This window comes from Salvia hispanica, chromosome 6 (genome assembly GCF_029641045.1).
Source record: "Salvia hispanica isolate PSC_SH4W2 chromosome 6, Shi_PSC_v1, whole genome shotgun sequence".
Lineage (NCBI taxonomy): Eukaryota > Viridiplantae > Streptophyta > Magnoliopsida > Lamiales > Lamiaceae > Salvia > Salvia hispanica.
This window is the reverse complement of record NC_142697.1, coordinates 47872135-47891064: the sequence shown is the minus strand read 5'-3', so window position 1 is coordinate 47891064 and position 18930 is coordinate 47872135. Positions and strand designations below refer to the sequence as shown.

At 38.8% G+C, this 18930-nt stretch overlaps 2 protein-coding genes and 3 pseudogenes across 3 annotated transcripts; 2 read left to right on the top strand and 3 right to left on the bottom strand.

The window, feature by feature from the left end:
- Positions 1 to 352: 352 nt before the first annotated feature.
- On the top strand, positions 353 to 5050 carry LOC125207026 (putative late blight resistance protein homolog R1A-3). Of its 2 annotated transcripts, XR_016132719.1 has the most exons (4): positions 353 to 990; positions 3935 to 4023; positions 4214 to 4350; positions 4918 to 5050. XR_016132719.1 is itself a non-coding variant. In XM_089060887.1 (1 exon), exon 1 carries the CDS (start codon positions 456 to 458, stop codon positions 3126 to 3128), a length of 2673 nt encoding a protein of 890 aa, XP_088917013.1. In that variant the 5' UTR covers positions 353 to 455; the 3' UTR covers positions 3129 to 3291. The 2 variants fall into 2 exon arrangements, 1 of the variants encoding a protein (XP_088917013.1); XM_089060887.1 differs by lacking the exons at positions 3935 to 4023; positions 4214 to 4350; positions 4918 to 5050 and having other exon boundaries at positions 353 to 3291.
- On the top strand, positions 4387 to 7705 carry LOC148924113 (putative late blight resistance protein homolog R1B-16; annotated as a pseudogene).
- A 1125-nt stretch (positions 7706 to 8830) lies between these two features.
- On the bottom strand, positions 8831 to 12526 carry LOC125204272 (glutamate receptor 2.8-like). Its single transcript, XM_048102873.2, has 5 exons — positions 11857 to 12526; positions 10423 to 11738; positions 10016 to 10328; positions 9485 to 9894; positions 8831 to 9400 (listed from the first exon to the last, which is right to left on the bottom strand). Exons 1-5 carry the CDS (start codon positions 12125 to 12127, stop codon positions 8903 to 8905), a joined length of 2808 nt encoding a protein of 935 aa, XP_047958830.2. The 5' UTR covers positions 12128 to 12526; the 3' UTR covers positions 8831 to 8902.
- Positions 12527 to 15053: 2527 nt separating this feature from the next.
- On the bottom strand, positions 15054 to 16485 carry LOC125207024 (pectinesterase pseudogene; annotated as a pseudogene).
- Positions 16486 to 17044: 559 nt separating this feature from the next.
- LOC125207023 (exopolygalacturonase pseudogene) lies at positions 17045 to 18464 on the bottom strand (annotated as a pseudogene).
- Between the last annotated feature and the right edge of the window lie 466 nt (positions 18465 to 18930).

Below are 18930 nucleotides of genomic sequence, written 5' to 3'. Positions count from 1 at the left end.
TATAGTTGATCTGTTGAAGAAGGCTCAAGTGATGGAGAGGACAGAGCTTAATGTTATTGGTCTGTGGGCTTATGAAGGCTTTTCATAGCATGTTTTAAAGTCTAACCCATGTGATGGCCCATATTATACTTATGATGGGCTATCTATATTTTTATCTTTCTATATATAATGGCCCAATTATTAAAGATTTAATTTTTTAAATTTTATCTAGGAAAGGATTAGAATTTTTAAATTTGTATCTAAAGGATTCGAAAAAAAGTGCTAGAATAATTGGAATAGTTAAAGTGAGTAGTGGATGCTACTTCACAATTTTAAGCATCAATAATGGGTGCTACTTTATCATGAGTCAGTCTCCCTTTTCTTTTCCACCAACTTTCTTTCCTTCCTATCCTCTGCATTGTCTGAACTCTGAACTGAAAAACATTTCCTCAAGAAAGAAAAAAGAAAAAATATCAATGGCAGCATATGCAGCTCTTGTTTCTATAATGCAGATTTTCAATCAGATCGAGCATCATCCTTCTCCTCCGATTTCTATGGACAAAAAACAAGTTGAATCTCTCACTGAAATTGTTGTGTTCTTGCAGGAATTTCTTGAAGGCTATAAGTCTCCTTTTGCTGACGGCGATGAAGCTGATCCGTTGGAGATGCGCATCGCTGATGCAGTGTATGCAGCTGAAGATGCCATCGAATCTCACATCGTCGATCAAATTCTTCCTGCTACCTCAGCATGTGCAGACTTGTATGGGAATTTGGCGAAGGTGATAGAAGGCATGGATTTGATCAAGAAAGAAGTGATGGGGATAGTTGAAGCCAAAGATCATCTGCATAGACATGTCTCAGCATCCACCGGTTCCTCAACATCTCCTCTCTCTAAGATGAATAGCACAGCCATGGTGGGCTTAGATGATGCCATGCTTCAACTCATGGAAAAGATCACTTATGGACAACTCGGTCGTCAAGTCATCCCGATTGTAGGGATGGGAGGAATTGGTAAGACCACTCTTGCCAGAAATGTTTATGATAAACCACTCATTTCACACCACTTTGACATTTGTGCTTGGATTACAATTTCTCAACAATTTAATGTAAAAGAACTTCTGTGTGAAATTCTGTCTCAAGCTAATAAACAAGGGAAGGAAGGGTTTAGTGAAATGAGAGAAGATGAAATAGGACTAGCACTCCACAAATGTTTATCATATAGAAGGTATGTAATTGTTTTGGATGATATGTGGAGTGTTAAGGCATGGGAGGAGATGCAATGCTATTTTCCTGACTGTGGTGATGGTAGTCGGATAGTTGTAACCACTAGGCTATCGAATTTGGGATCTCAATTGGATAACTATAATGTCCTTGAAATGAAATTTATGGACGAGGACAATAGTTGGAACATGTTCTGCAAAATTGTGTTTGGGGGGGAAAGCTGCCCTTTAGAATTGGAGAAAATTGGAAAGAAGATTGTGAAAAGATGCAGAGGACTTCCACTATCAATTGTTGTAATGGGAGGTCTTTTGGGAAAAATGGAACGAACAAGAGAATGTTGGAAATCTATTAAGGGAAGCATAAATTCACTAGTGAATTCGGAGAATGGCAAGCATTGTTTGAAAATATTGAAATTGAGTTACGAACATTTGCCGGTTTATCTTAAGCCGTGCTTTTTATATATGGGAACATATGAGGAGGATAAAGATATTCGAATATCAAGAGTCATCGATCTATGGGTTTGCGAAGGATTTCTAAAACCAATAAGCGGCAAGAGTTTGGAAACAGTTGCAAAAGAGTACTTGGATGAACTAGTTGATAGAAATCTAATTCTTGTTCACTATTTCGGGAAAATTGGAGACATGAAGTACTTGAAAATTCATGATTTGTTGAGAGACCTTTGCTTGAGAGAAGCTGAAAAGGAGAGGTTTTATCATGTGGTAGGGCGACATAGTCCTCAAGGCATGTGTAGCCAACGTCGTATAGTTATTCCGATAAACACTTCCAAGAAGGAAGTCCTTGATGCAATGAAATCTACACCATATGCTCGTTCCTATATAAGTGATCGTGAAAGTGTTCCACTGTTACCTAATTTAAAATTGTTGAGGATATTGAAAGTAGATTCCTATGAAGATTATGCGAAATCCCTTGGAAAAATGGTAAATTTGCGGCTTGTTGATGTTAATGAGGTTCGTTCTCAATTCAGTCCCCCATGGAGTCTACAGACATTAATTGCTCCTTATCATAATGGAACTTTTGAAATTCGGACCACGCCTCAACTTAGGCATGTTCATGTCGGGAATGGAGAATTGCACCTCCAAGATCATCTGAGTGACAACATTGTCATCATGGAGAATCTACAAATCCTCAAAAGAGTAAAGAATTTCACGTGTGATGAGACGATGGTCCTTAGACTTCCCAATATCAAGAAATTGTTACTGATTTATGACGGAACTGAGTCTCGTGATGATGAATATTGTGTCCACAACATCGGACGTCTGCAAAAGCTGGAATCTCTTAGATGCTATTGTTATCCAAGCGATAGATTTTTGCGAAAGCTTACCTTTCCACACTCTCTTAAGAGCCTAACTCTTGAAATGGGTAGGGGCAGGGGTAAGGGTAAGGGTAGAATGAAATACATATTGGAAAAAATAAGTACATTGCCCCTTCTTCAAAAGCTCAAGTTGTCAGGTGGATATTTCTCAACAGGCAAATGGGAAACAGTTGAAGGCCAGTTCCCCAGTCTCAAATATTTGTCACTTCGTATTTGTTACGGATTGGAATGCTGGACGATGGAGAGCTCATCCCACTTCCCATGTCTTGAGCACCTTCATCTTTCTTTTCTGGTTGATTTGAAGGAGATTCCAGCAGAACTTGGTGAAATTCCGACCCTGAAATTAGTGGAGTTGAATGGGTGCACAGAATCAGCGGTGAAGAGTGCAAAGAGAATGGTAGAGGAACAAGAGGAATTACAAGGAGAAGAACAACTATCCTTTAAAGTTACAGTTTGGTACTGGGATGAGACCGAAGAGATGCAGAGCTTGGCAAATCCGAACTTTCAAGTAACCCCTCATAAAAAGAAGGGCTCTTATAAGTATGAAGTTAAGAATGATATCTGTCTTGAATCATGGCGTTTTCTACTTTGCTGAGTGTGTCCATGTTTTTTCTAGAAAAGTTAGTATGCTTAATATCTTGTGGTACACAGGCCTAGATCGGGACTCAAACGCTGGTTATCGCCATTGTTTATTAAGACGGATCATCTATTGTATCTGTGTGTTATTGTGATCAATGATAATTGTCAAATGTGTAGGATATTTTGAAAACTTAGTTTATGGTAATTTTGAATTATGTTATATGCATATAAAATCTTAGCAGTTGCATATAGGATGTAGATTGTAAACTCACATTGTGTGAACCGGTAAAATTGTCTAGGTAGCATTATCGGGGGCGAGTATTTGGATTTCAGATCAGACCGATGCAACTATTAGAACTTTTGTGCTAATCATACATATATAAGAAAAGGAGTGATCCCTGCCAGCACAACGAGCTAGATGAACTAGTTGAGTTTCATAAAGCAGAGCATGAGGGCTTTAAGGACTATATGTATCAGCAGTTGTTAAGTTGCTGTGTGCAAAAAACAAGCTGTTAAGAAAGCTGTGGTTTTGCATGACAAGTTGTGTATCAGCTGTTCTTGAGTTGTTGTGAGCAAAAAAAGCCTCGATCTTGAATCTAGCTGCAAATTGAATTGAAACCAGAATACTAAATACTTGTTTTTCTATACAATGTGACTGTGTAATTAAACTAGAAACTACATATGGTCATGAATTAGCCTCCTGTGGTAATGGGATAACAGTGATTTCTACTTCATCTTGTGACACCATCCCTTCTTGATCTTGATCACATGGATCGCTCATGGCTGGATTTTCTGCTGTTGAAACTCCGACTGCACCATCAGGACTCTGTGTGTCCACTGATGGCAACGACACAACTTTCTCCTTCGAAAAAGTCCTAACAAGCCAGAGAAGCTTTTCCTTCCTTGAAGCGGTAGATTCTAATACACACCGATTTTCATACACCGGCTTATGCAGCTCTTGTTTCTATAATGCAGATTTTCGATCAGATGGAGCATCATCCATCCCCTCCGATTTCTTTGGACAAAAAACAAGTTGAATCTCTCACTGAAATTGTTGTGTTCTTGCAGGAATTTCTCACTGAAATTGTTGTGTTCTTGCAGGAATTTCTTGAAGGCTATAAGTCTCTGAAATGAGGCTCGATCATGGTGTTGTAATCGCGGTTGGAGTAAAAAATGTGATTTGCAGCCATTGATCTGTTGAACAAGTGATGGATCTGTAGGCTTATGACAGTGTGACAGTAAGTAGGGGTATCTTAATTTTTCAGTTGGTACAATAAAGGCTTCATAGCATGTTTCAAGTCTAACCCATGTGATAGCCCATATTAAACTTACGATGGGCTATGTATATTTTTAATCTCTCTAAAATTAATGGCCCCATTATTAAAGATTTAAAATGTTTTTAAGTTTATTTGGAAAGACAATTTAAAGTTTTCAAAAAATAAAATAAAATTAAGTACAGCCTGTCAATTTATTAAAAAACACTAGTGGAAGCTAGAGACAAATGAGTCAACAAACAACCATTGTAATTTTATATATCAACTTGAAGACAGTACGCCAATTATGAATGCTTATTAGTAGTTGATTAATTTGGTCATACTTTCCTTCATCACATCCTCCCTGCACTGCATTTGCTGTAACCAAAGCATCATTTCCTCAAAAAATAGAAAAAATTACCAATGGCAGCTTATGCAGCCCTTGTTTCTATTATGCAAATTTTCGATCAGATCGAGCATCATCCTTCCCCTCCGATTTCTTTGGACAAAAAACAAGTTGAATCTCTCACTGAAATTATTCTGTTCTTGCAGGAATTTCTTGAAGGGTATAAGTCTGATTTTGCTGACGGCGATGAAGCAGATCCGTTGGAGATGCGCATCGCTGATGCAGTTTATGAAGCTGAAGATGCCATCGAATCTCACATAGTCGATCAAATTCTTGCTGTTGCCTCTAAGGATAAAAGGGATTGGATTGGATTCTTCAATTGCTTTCGTGGTCGAAAAGAGCACAAAAAAGATGGCCCGAAAATCACTTCAGCTTACTTGTATGAGAGTATGGTGAAGGTGATAGAAGATCTGGAGTTGATCAAGAAAGAAGTGATGGAGATCGTTGCAGTCAAACATCAGTTGCAGCTGCAGAGACAAGTCTATGCTACTGCTGCTGGATCCTCAATATTATTGAGGAACAATTCTTCGCCATCTTCTCTCTCGAGGCTGAACAGCACGACTTTGGTGGGGTTTGATGATGTCATTCTTCAACTCATGGATAAGCTTACCGATGGACGACGCGGTCGCTCAGTCATCCCAATAGTAGGCATGGGAGGAATTGGTAAGACAACTCTAGCCAGAAATGTTTATGAGAAACCACTTATTTCTCAACATTTTGATATTTGGGCTTGGATTACAATTTCTCAATAATATAAAACAAAGGAACTTTTTTGTGAAATTCTATCTCAAGTTGATAAAGAAGGGAAGGAAAGGTTGAGTCAAATGAAAGAAGATGAAATAGGATTAGCACTCCACAAATGTTTATCATATAGAAGGTATTTTATTGTGTTGGATGATATGTGGAGTGTTGAGGCATGGGAGAAGCTGCAACGATATTTTCCTGACAATAGTAATGGTAGTCGGATATTGGTGACAACTAGGCTATCGAATTTGGGAACTCAATTGGATAGATATTATGGTCTTAAAATGAAATTTTTGGATGAGAAAAATAGTTGGAATATGTTTTGCAGAGTTGTGTTTGGGGGAAGAAGTTGCCCAACAGAATTGGAGAAAATTGGAAGAAAGATTGTGGAAAGTTGCAGAGGACTTCCATTATCAATTGTTGTGATGGGAGGTGTATTAAGAAAATTAGATCAAACAAAAGAATGTTGGGAATCTATTAAGGGAAACATAAATCAACTAGTGAATTTGGAGAATGATATGCATTGCTTGAAAATATTGAAGCTAAGCTATAACCATTTGCCAGTTCATCTTAAGCCGTGTTTTTTATATATGGGAATATATGAGGAGGATAAAGTAGTTCGAGTCTCGAAAATAATCAAGCTATGGATTTCAGAAGGATTTCTAAAACCAATAAGGGGCAAGATTTTGGAAACAGTTGCACAAGAGTACTTGGGTGAACTAGTTGATAGAAATCTAATTCTTATTCATGAGTTTGGAAAAACTGGTAACATGAAGTATTTGAAAATCCATGATTTGTTGAGAGACCTTTGCTTGAGAGAAGCTGAAAAGGAGAGGTTTTATCATGTGGTTGGGAAACATAGTCCTCCTCAAGTCACGCTTAGCCAACGCCGTGTAGTTGTTCTGGAAAGCACTCTAGAGAAAGAAGTCCTTGATGCGATGAAATCTGCACCACATGCCCGTTCTTGCATATGTGATTATGATAGAGTTCAGCGGTTGCCTAATTTGAAATTATTGAGGATTTTGATAACATCTCTCTATGTAGAACAGAAGTATTCCCCGGGAAAAATGGTGAATTTGCGGCTTCTTCAAGTTAATCGGTTTCCTTCTTCATCCAATCTCATGTGGAGTCTACAGACATTATTATATGTTAATGATGGACATATTGGTGCACCGGTTGATATTTGGAACATGCCTCAACTGAGGCATGTTCATTTTCCGATAAATGGAGACCTTCATCTCCCAGATGATCCGAGTGACAGCATGGTGATCATGGAGAATCTACAAACCCTCAAAGGAGTAAGGAATTTCAAGTGTAACGAGATGATGGTTCGTAAAATTCCCAATATCAAGAAACTGAGAATAAGTTATAACAGAAGTGATCAGTCTGGTGTTGACTATTGTTTGTACAATATCGAACGTCTGCAAAAGCTAGAATCTTTTGCATGCTTTATTTGTCCAAGCGATAATTTGAGAAATCTTACCTTTCCACACACTCTTAAGAAACTGACTCTTGGAATGTCTAGTAATAGTATTGAAGACGTATTGGAAAAGGCAAGTACATTACCCCTTCTTCAAAAGCTCGAGTTGGGAGGTGGACGTTTCAGAACAGGCAAATGGGAAACAGCTGAAGGCCAGTTCCTCAGTCTCAAATATTTGTCACTTGAATGGTGTTATCAATTGGAATGCTGGACGATGGAGAGCTCCCACTTCCCATGCCTCGAGCAGCTTCGTCTTTGCGACATGCATTTGAAGGAGATCCCAACAGAACTTGGTGCAATTCCGACACTGAAATCTGTGGAGTTGCTTGAGTGCAATGAATCAGTGGTGAAGAGTGCGAAGAGAATGGTAGAGGAACAAGAGGAATCACAAGGAGAAGAGCAACTATCCTTTAAAGTTGTAGTTAGGCTCCGTATGGAGAACGAAGAGCTGCAGAGCTTGGCAAATCCCAACTTTCAAGTTACTGTACCTACAAGGCATCTTCCAGTGATTGTCTCTATTTCTGATAAATGTTTGCCATGTTGAGGGTCATGTGTTGCATTGGCATGGGGACTCAAACGCCGGTTATCACCATTGTTTATTACTAAGATTGATACTTTGTTTTATCTATGTTATTGTGTTAAAATGTTACATTCATACTACTCTGTATTTTACAATATATACCCATAAAGTAGCCTCTTGTTGGGTTTAACTTTCAATAATCACTTTCTGAAACAGGCGACAATCTTATTCATTATGTCCAATCCCATGAGTTTCGTTTCTTAGATCCATCAAGTAGCCTCTTGTTGTTGCAATGCAGGTTTTACATTACTGATTTCTACTATTGAGAACCCTGCATCATCACATGGAATGCCCATAGCTGCAGTTGATCCTCCTCCACAACCACCTCCACGAACTTGTCCTTGAAGTCGATGTCTTTGGCAACAACGGCTTGTCTTTTCCCATCACAAACGTTCTAGCAAGTCCATGAAGCTTTTCCATAGTCGAATCAGTCGATGTCAGCAAAAGCCGATTCTCATGTAAGAAATTGAAGGAGAAGATAAGCAGAGCTAGTATTGATGACAGCCCAGCAATGAGGAATAGCCCCTTAAAACTGTCAAGATCGAGGCTTTGTGAGGCCTTCAGAACCCCATCCACGTTGGGGCAATCTTTTGCATCTCCAAGCCATTTTCTTTGTAGTGTAACTTTACGTCAAAACAAGCACAACGAACACCCACACGATCACCACGAATCTTGTCAAGTCCCTCCTCAGTTTCTCCTCTGTCATAACAAAGCTGTTAACTGTTATAAATGGCACATGCAAAAGAGTTAATATGAAGATAAAACGACACCACGAGCACACGAAGACAACCAAAATATGCACCGGATAATATGCCTTGGATCTAAACATAACCTTCCAAAAATCATAAATTCAAGAACTGGTCAGAGCTGTCACATATGCTTTTTTCCAAAGCAGATTTCAGAATGCTGTTTGCATCTGTTGACGATCATGATCGTCTGTGTTGATCAATCAGACGGTTATATTGCAACTACAGCAAAGGCCGATGTGGGAATCATTCTTGTCTCTTGATCTTACCCAAACTATTAAGTTGCTGTGTGCAAAAAACAAGCTGCTAAGAAAGCTGTGGTTTTGAATGACAAGTTGTGCATCAGTTTTTGAGTTGTGTATCAGCTGTTCTTGAGATGCTGTGTGCAAAAACAGCCTCGATCTTGAATCTAGGTACAAATTGAATTGAAACCAGAGTTTTCTCAAAGGCTTGAATCTAAGCTTTATACAAAAGAACACAATCTTATATATATCTAAGCTTTATACAAAAGAACACAATCTTATATATATTCTTATTGCAGAAGCTGCAGTGTCAACAATTAAACTAGAAACTATATATGGTCATGAATTAGCCTCCTGTGGTAATGGGATAACAGTGATTTCTACTTCATCTTGTGACAAAATCCCTTCTTGATCTTGATCACATAGATCGCTCATGGCTGGATTTGCTGCTGTTGAAACTCCGACTGCACCATCAGGACTCTGTGTGTCCATTGATGACAACGACACAACTTTCTCCTTCGAAAAATTCCTAACAAGCCAGAGAAGCTTTTCCTTCCTTGAAGCGGTAGATTCTAATACACACCGATTTTCATACAAGAAATAGGACAGGTATACAGCTAGAGCTAGTATTGATGACACCCCGGCAATGAGGAATAGCCCCTTAAAACTGTCAAGATCGAGTCTTTGTGAGGCCTTCAGAGCTCCATCCATGTTGGGGCAATCTTTTTCATCTCCAAGCCATTTCTTTGCCATCCTCACCATCAAGTCCTTGTCCTCCTTCATTCTCAAGATCTCGCGTGAAACATCAAAAACTAGCGGTGAACCCTTTGGAAATGCCTGCAGTTATTCAAAAATATACTACTACTTACCACTTATTAGTTCAACAATCTCAAGAAAACTTATGAAAGAAAAGAGACTTACGAATCCAAGGCCAGATGTCGGATATGGTGGACCAATCATGATATACTTGTCGCAATACTTGTAGAGGAGCAGGCGAATGTAGGGGAGTTCATCAATAATCGCACCTACTCCTCCGTTTTTGCTCCCCTTGGAGAGTGCTTCATGGAATTGTTCCAAAGTGCTATAGTTTTTTAGGCTTGAGGATTCAAGAATGCGGTTGTTTGTCAAGAATTCATGAACGAATGAGCCCGTTTGGTAGCCAACATACTCTCCATTCTTTATCAGGTCATCAATATCGTTGATTTTAGGTTGCAGTTGATCTACTGTTAGCATGGACGCCAAGTTTGCAGTGTAACTTGATGTCAAAACAAGCACAACGAACACCCACACAATCACCACGAATCTTGTCAAGTTGCTCCTCAGTTTCTCCCCTGTCATAACAAGGCTGTTAATTGTTATAACTTGAAGATAAAACGGCACCAAGATTTAACACGGGAAAACCCAAGATGAAAATAAAAGCCACGAGCATACAAAGACAACCAAAATACTTACTTTGCGCAAAAACAAGCGTTGAGAATGAGAACCAGAACGCCATCCCAACTTGCTCCCTAGGTGGACCCTGGAATGCTTTGTTCACGCGATGCTCAAGGACCCAAACGACAAACCCAGTGAAGACAAAGAACGCCCCAACTGTTAGCCAGAGCCTAGTTTTCAGAGGTTTCATAAATACCCAAGCATCCTCCCTCTCGTTGGGCTTGACTGGGACAACAACGGCAACTCCAGATTCTGAGTAAGGAAATGTGAAATCTACTTGCTCGGATCTTCTGGCTGTGACCGTTACATCTCCCACCACTGCATCAAAACCCTGTTGTTGTTGCGGAAGAACTTTTAGTAAGTTTAATCTTCAAGTAACTAGAAAATAAAGTAACAACAAATACATCAAATGCTTCTACTTTTACCTTTTCCTCTAATTTGTGAACAAGTTCATCATAACCTTCCCCTTCTGTATCGAATGGAACATACTCGAGTGAGGCTTGATATTGCATTTTATTCCGTACCTCATTGAAAACATCAATGCAATAGCCAGTTGGTTCAACAACACCTGTTTCGTTATTTGTTTCAACTTTGACAAATTGATCAAAACCAACTTTTGCCGGAACTCCAACTCTTAAACTCTTCCCACTTATAGGAATTTCCCAACCTTTAGGCACTTTAGTCTCTTTGCCTGGCCATACAATAGGATCAAGATTTTCCTTTTCTATTGAGCAATCAGAATCTGGCTTAAGTTCCTTCGAAATTCCACATTTTTTGGTCCAGAATCCAACTGTGATTTCTTTTCCGCGATTCACATTAACTATCTCAAATGCAGACGGCTGCAGTTGCCCGTTACTTATGTTGAAATCGCCACTCAGCCCTTTGGACGTGTGGTTTTTGATCAAACCAACTAGTGATGGTCCAGCCAATGAAACTCCTATTCCTTCCAAATCTGTCATATTTCCTTGGCGGGCTGATCTGATGAATTGCGGGGATGTCACACCAACTCGTTCGATTGCCTCTGCCAAAGCTGTTATCATGTCATAAGCCCACAAACCAAAAACATTGAGTTTTGCTCCGTACAAGTCCCTATTCTCCTCATGAAACCTCTTGCTCCATCTCTTCTCGAAGTTCACAAGATCATTTGATTCTGGAACATAAGCCTTCACACCTAGTACACCTTGCATAGCCTCCATAGTCTTCGAGTCCATAGAAACCAAGAGACTGGTCAGCACGTCAGAAATCAACCAAGCAAACCCCTTGTCCATCATCCTTGCTTCCTTCGCCACCTTGAAGAAAAGGGATGCAAGGCCTGGAAGCATATGAACCACAAACACCCTTGTCTGCATCTTCATCAACTTCAAGAGTTCCACACGGATTTGATCCTCGGTGGCATCAGATGAAATACCACTTTGATGTGACACCAAAGCATTTCCCTTTAGCAGATCCACAGTCATATAGGGTAATAATCCTCTTCCGTAACTATTATCCTCGTACACGATAACAACCTCCCTCCAACCAAATTTCTTCACAATTGCTACGATTGCTTTGACCTGCGAAGAGGCACACCATGCTGATCTTGTGAAGTACGGTGACTGTTTAGGCGATAGAGATGGGCTTGTTGCTGGAGATATTATTGGAACCTTCACTTTGTCACCAATATCTATCACGAAGTCTGCTTGAATGGATTTTTGTGGCCCGAGTATCGCCATCACCTGAGCCTTCTTCAACAAATCTATAGCTGCAAATCGAATCCAAACCAGAATTTAGAAGCTTTCCCATCTATGCTATATGCAAGTGAACATTATCTACAATATTCTTACTAGACAGTAAAATGAACTATCGGAGAGTAAGTATACCTGCAGAAGCTGCAGTAACAACATCACTCCTCGAGTCTCTGAAATGAGGCTCGATCATGGTGTTGTAATTGCGGTTGGAGTAGAAATCTTCAATCGCCATAGAGATGCAAGTCTTGCATATCTTTCCAAGAGGAGTGTCAAGATCAAGAACCACTCCTACATTAGCCTTTGCAGCCGTTGCATTAAAACCAGTCGAAGGGCCAATGCAAAAGCACAGAAACAGAAGAATATGCAACCAAAAGAAGTGTGGACCCTGCATTTGTAACAGCATATGCAAACTATAGAAAAAAAAAAAAAAGAGTAGTAGGAAAGAAAGCCGAAGCTACGGTTATATACAGATTGTATTCAGCAAGTAAATTTCCAAACATTTAACAACTGACAGACCTTGGAACAGAGTAGTAATCACATTAAACGCGTATTACTAAATCTAAATTCGAAGATGATTATAAAACCAAAAAAAAAGTCTACGATAATATAGACAAATAGGTAGTTCAAATGAGGAATTTGCAACCGTTATAACTGAAGTGTCAAGTGACTCTGACAAATTCTTATCATTAGTAAATCTTTCACAACAAAACAACCTTTTACCTGATTATATAATTCTTTACACCCTCAATTCGATGCATGTTTGATCTTTTATAGCAGAAGCAATTCCTCAAGAAGTTAGCATTGTTGGAGTTGATGTGTGCATTTTTTCCTTTTCCTTTTTTTTTTTGAGGAACGAATTTATGTAAGCAATTGATAACGACACTCTCATTCGTTGCAGAAAATGAAACATAGAGAATAGACAGCTTAGCTGCTCAGGCAAAATATGCTGTTAATAGTCAATATTGGACTATATAGTAAACTATTTTTTTACTATTTAATGATATCTTTATATGATTAATAAATGCAGGTGGCCCCACAAAGTCGGTTGGAGTGACTTGATCTTCGAGTAACTTTATTAAATAAGTTTTATTATAATCAATTAAATTTTATTAGTACTACTATAAAGTCAAGCTTACAAGAAAAGGTCAAATTGTCATTTAAAAATCACAAATTTCCCTTTTATTTCGTAATCGTCTTGTGAGAAAGCATTAATTTGAATGTGATGGCGGTTACGTGTATAAGTATATTAGGATGACTAACATTTTAGTCAATTTCATAACTTTAAAACTGAATATAAAATAAAATTAAAATATAAAATCACAACTTTTTAATTACTTCATTATTAGTATCTTATAATAGCCAAAAATTAAAATTGATATGGATAAATCAATAATAGTATATGAATAAAAATACATTATTTGTTTACCAAGCTCATGATAAATTCTAAATTCTAGGACGTTTGAAGTGGAAAAAAAAAATGCGAAAATAAGACTTATTATTATCTACCTACAAATTTTATAGATAACAAAAGTGGGCTTTGGGCTACATAGGCAAACTTATGGGCTTGGGTTTTATAGTAGAGCTACAAGTCTTACTTGTTAGGCCGACATTTCAAATTTGTTTATAGAGTACTTATTTAAATAATCAAATTTTTAGCTAAAATACCAAAAAATAACACAAGTTTTAAAAATTATAATCATTGTTATAAATGTTAACTTTTACCTATAACTAGTATCACCCACGCACGTGGAATGCACGATTCACTTTTATATTTAAACTTATTTTATACGGTAAAATAATTTTACAAATTCATAAAAATATCATTGTATGAAATCTAAAATAAAAAATATATAGAATAAAAAACAATTATTAAAAAATATAAAATCAGATAGAGAAAAAAAAATAACACATATACCGAATGAGAAACAATATTATTTCAAGTTCTAAAATCACAAATTTATACAATAGCAATTTATTGTACCAATAACTTAAACATGAAATACAGTTGATAACAATGAACAAAAACTAATTATAAAGACAAATATCTTACAACAGAAACCCGACATTTTCACGAATAATGAGAGAACAAAAAAGTGTTGCACTCTGAAAAACATGTTACATTGGGTAGTAAATTCAAGAACTGTCTATATTAGAATCACTGAAATAATTGAGGAGGTGCAAACAATGTTGTCTCACCAAGCCAATTCTTAGGCCAGATAGTTCCTCATCACTGATCAACCCGTGTCGTCTTCTCCCGCGAATCAATACCTCACCCTAGTTATTCATAATTAATGAAAGATCACAAGAAGACATTCAATCCTAATCTAAATTACCTTCTATCAATAATAATAATATCAGTACAAAGTACAACATAATACCAAAAGAAAGGAACGAACTTGGAAGAATCAAGATTACCTTGTCTGGAGCAAGGAGCCCGGCCATAATCTTCAAGATTGTTGACTTGTACATCCACATGCATATTTAAATTGATCTCTTCATAATTTGACAACTATATAAATCTCAAAATTAATAGGTTAGTGGGTAAGTGGCAATAAATATCATTAGTGGGTAGTTAATCATAAAAAGAATAGAGTCATAGTATTAATATATTATTTATGTTACACAATTTTTAAATTTAATAATATAGTAAATATATTAAAAAAAATCTTTTTATATTATTAATAGCATTCAGGTAATTATTCTCAAAACTTACCTTTTATATATTTATAGATTAAATGTCTCATATTGCTTTGGATTATCCAAAATTAAAATCCCTCTTGAATAAATAAAAATAGATCTTTAAAAACCATTTGGTTTCATGAAATTCTAGGTATGATTCGTAGAAACTCATTTTGCAAGATCATTAATTGCAGAAAGCCACTGATAGTATAGGAAGCCAATTCGAAAATCCGCAGGAGTTACACGAATGATTTGTCATTCACTAATTTATGGAAAAGTATTAGTCTTACGTCTAAAAAGCTTATTGAATGGTTGACGGAATTTATGAAGAAATTTGATGAGAGTGACGAAAATTAAGACCCGAGACACAAAAGAATGAAGGTTTAATTTGGTGTAAAACCTAGAGATAATAATTGAATAGAAGAAGATAATTGAGGAAAATATACTAGCAGAGACAGGAAAAAGGAAAAAAAAAAGATCTGTGCTGACTTGGACAGAGGAAAGAGACTCTCAAAATAAGGCATATATATTACTAAGGAACGACAAATTGTAAGTAGTAAAATTGAATGAAAAATACAAATAATAAAAATTGAAGCTAAGAAATTCGATAATTATTTGAAGATGAGATGCATAAATAGAAGTGAAGTGAATCAAAGACCCAAATCATAGGGGACTTGTGTTGGCAGCAGCCAATTGTTCCTTTGTAGTATAAAAGAGGCGACCGTGAAGCCAGTCGCCTCGGCATAGCTAAGATTCTTCCTGACTCCTTTCCATTTCACCCGATCCCTAGTCCGCGCGCCAGGCCCTCTGTTTGAATACTCTGCTAGGAAAACCGTGTCGTTCCGCGTGATTCAGCGGGTTTCCAGGGAAACCATCCCTTCGGATCGATCAATCGAGACATATCATTCTGCATGAAGACGACGGTTGCATATGGCTTCCACGGCCGCCCGAGGAAGGTGCTGACGCCTCTCAGGTCTTGTGATGCTCGGATGCTGCTGCTTTGCACCACGATCCCTGTGGGGCATAACCTGTCTATCTTGCCCTTGGCCGTGATTGCGTTCTGTTGGCCCGGGATTGGCTTTCTCACCAAGATGCCGCTCCTTTGTATCACCATGGCCGCGTCCCCGAAGATGAAGTCGATCGTGCCCAATATTTGGCACTCCCGGTAGAACTGGCGGTTCACGTGAGCGTACAGGGTGTCTTGGTAGCCGTTGAAGCTGCACCGGTAGAACATAGACCGCTCCGAGTCCGAGACGAGGGCCACCGCTTGTTGGTTGATTGGTCCGGCCGTGTTGGTGAATGTCATGTCTCTTGCTATGAATCCCTGTCCTTGCACAGCTGATCACAAATTATTCAAATTAGGGTTAGAGTTAGGGTTAGGATCAAATTAGGGTTAGGTTTGGATCAAATTAGGGTTAGGGTTTGGATCAAATTAGGGTTAGGGTTTAAAAAGAAATTCACATCTAATTAATTAATTGAAGAAAAAGAATTACTGCACATACTAAATGTGGCGGTTTCATAAGTCTGGAATCCAGCACCATGGCTCAAGTTGTAGGAGATTATGGTTTTGTCAATCCCAGCCCCAAACATCATCACATTCCATCTATCTGAATCAATCTTCACCTTTTCTACATAAACCCCACTCTTCACATAAATCACAAACCTCGTCTTGCTATATCGTGGCGCGTCCTTCACAGCCTCCGATACCGTCCTATACTTCCCGGATCCATCTTTGGCCACCACAACGTCGGCATGGATCATCTTGGAATCCGCCTGCAGTAGAAACCTGTCCCTGTCACTATCAGACACCCAACCCGGATACTCATCTTCAGAATTCAAAACATCATCACTTGTAATAGTACTGGCCATCATTTTGATGGAGACTCTGTTGATATCAATGATGTACTCCAGTTTTTTGTACACGCTTCGAACATCGCCTGGGGTTGATCCTCGAACCCGTCCATGCACGTCTGCAGAGTGGTGCCTGCAGCGCATGTTGAGGACAACGCTCCTCCCTCGTCGTCTGAGGTAAGGGATCTGTTGAGGTTGTCCATCGCCAGGGGGAGAAGCTCTTGGCAACATTTCAGTGCGGATAACCCCAGTTTGTTGTCTGCATCAATTATACTACTTAGTTCTCCCTTCTCACTGAAGTAGGAGATTGATGATGCAATTTCTTGCATAGTTAGTTCATTCAGTCTCTTGCTTCCCCCCCCCCGTCTCTATGATGCTAAAGAAATCAACTGCTTCACCAAAGCTAATAATAGCTATGATCATTAAACTCAAAAAACAAAGAGAGGCCATGATATACTATTTTGTTTATTCGAAGAGAAGAAATTGGCTTATGAAAAACTCTCAAGATGTACTGTGCTTTATATAGATGCAACATGTGTGGTTAATTTTGTTATTATTGGTTAACTTTCCTTAAGCAGAAACCTAAATTTGGTGTGCTCGTTTGTTTATCAGAACCTTCTTTTAAATTAAGAAAACAGTCAATTAGGAGAATGGAGTATTGGTATTTCATGTCAAATCCATAGATAAATTAGAAGAATATATGCAAAAAGCAATAAAGAAAATTCCAAATTAATTTGACATGCGCAAAAACAGAAGAACAAAAGTATGTCGCACTTGGACGAATGAAGTGCTACATATAATTCTCTATAAATTGGTAAAAAACTTGGCTATGTAAAAAAAAAGCTGAATTGGAATTAGGGCAGACGGGTGGATTCTGCGTGGTGGAGTTGATGAATTTGGGCGCGATGTTTTTGCAAAATGTAGTAGCCGATGAACCCTTTTTGCCCTTGTAGGTCAGGTCGATGGTTCCGATGTTGATCCGTTGGCAGGCATGGCTGCAGTCGAACGTGATCACATTCGGCGTGGAGCTGGTGCCTCTGACGTTGTTGATCTCAACGTCGCTGATCTTTACGGAACCGGGTAAACCCGAGGGGCAGTGTTTATTTGGGCAGTAATTCTGGTCAAATATGACGGGGTTGGCCGCATTGACCATGGTGAGATCGATGAAGTGGACATCCGAGACCGTGGTATTGGCCGGGGAAGACCGGAACGTCTTGACCCTGACCCCGTTGGTGGTGTTGTGGAAGCTGCACCCCTCCACCCTTATCCCCCTCACGTCCCTCTCGTCCTCGTACTTCCCCAGGCTCCCGATGCTGATGCCGTGCCCGGGCCCGCACGCCACGTTCCTGACGAGCACGTCTCTGAGGTCGTCCCCCATCGAGATGCAGTCGTCGCCTGTCCTGATGACGGAGTCGATCACCTTGATGTTGACGGATCGGGCGATGTGGATGCCGTCCGTGTTGGGGCTGTCGCCCGGGGCGGACACCGTGAAGCGCTGGAAGGTGACGTTGCGGCTCGAGTCGCATTTGACGTGGAAGAACTTGCTGTCCTTGGTGGTGACATCTTGGATGATGGAATTGGCGATGGCTTTCAAGTACATGTTGATGGGGGGCTTCTCACAGGTTGCGTTTGTCTTGCAGTCATTGTGTTTCCACGCTTCGCTTCCCTGTCCGTCGAGGATGCCGCCCCCCGAGATCGTCAGGTGGTCCACGCCGGTGATGAAGATCCATCCTTTCTTCTTGTCAGGGATCTTGGCCGGGTCAGAGTACGCTTTGAGGTGGCCCTGGACCTCCAGGTTAATCGGGGCCTTGTTCGGCCCCGACAACACCGCCTGGCTCAAACTCCAATCCCCTCGTGGGATCAAAATTTGACTTGCTGTTGTTGACCCAGTTGCTTTCATCCACACTTCCTTCAACACCTGTATCATACACAGACTTTATTATAAAATCAATATAAAAAATATTCCACTAACTTTTTCAACCAATTTTTCTTTACATTTCTTAAAACTCTTGCCCAGTCAAAGAGTGACTCCTAATAAGGGACGGAGGGAGTAATAAACAATTACAAAATCAGACTATCACAATTACCTTGCTAATGTCTTGACCTGGCGTTGCTCCAAAATTCTCTATATTGAAAACTCTTACAGAATTAGCAGTCAATATCAACTGCAAAACGAAAATTACTAACACTATGCTCTGAATTTTCATCATTTTGCCTATGGTTTTGTAAACTAAAAGTATTAATTTTACTGAATATGTTTCACAATTCATTATATGGGGTACTTATAATTGAAGGTTTGTATAATTTATGGTAATAGGAATATATTAAAACGAAATTATGCCATAAAAACAAGTAAAATACGTATTGGAATTCTTAATTTGTAAAATAAAAGTTTAAAGGAAACAAATTGACACGAAATCATATAAGGAAAAACATCATATGGTAATGGAATGTTTTGGAATGTATTGAAATTAAAATAAATAAAATAAGAATTTCCATGGTAAGGGAACAAATTAAATAAGTAAAATAAGAATTTCCATGTTAAGGGAACGTATAGGTTTCATAATACTCCTATATTCGAGTATTCGACCGCATGGAGCATCTTAGTGTATGATTATTACGTATCTTACCACAATATAAGAGTCACAATCTAATCAATATTTACATATTGGTTTA

What these genes read in the sequence shown, in the direction of transcription:
- LOC125204272 (XM_048102873.2), bottom strand. Translation starts at nt 12,127, where the DNA reads ATGCTGTTACAAATGCAGGGTCCACACTTCTTTTGGTTGCATATTCTT. An exon ending in TTCACAAATTAGAGGAAAAG is followed by an intron (nt 10,329 to 10,422) that starts GTAAAAGTAGAA and finishes CAACAACAACAG; the next exon opens with GGTTTTGATGCAGTGGTGGG. An exon ending in AACGCTTGTTTTTGCGCAAA is followed by an intron (nt 9,895 to 10,015) that starts GTAAGTATTTTG and finishes TTGTTATGACAG; the next exon opens with GGGAGAAACTGAGGAGCAAC.
- LOC125207026 (XM_089060887.1), top strand. Translation starts at nt 456, where the DNA reads ATGGCAGCATATGCAGCTCTTGTTTCTATAATGCAGATTTTCAATCAG.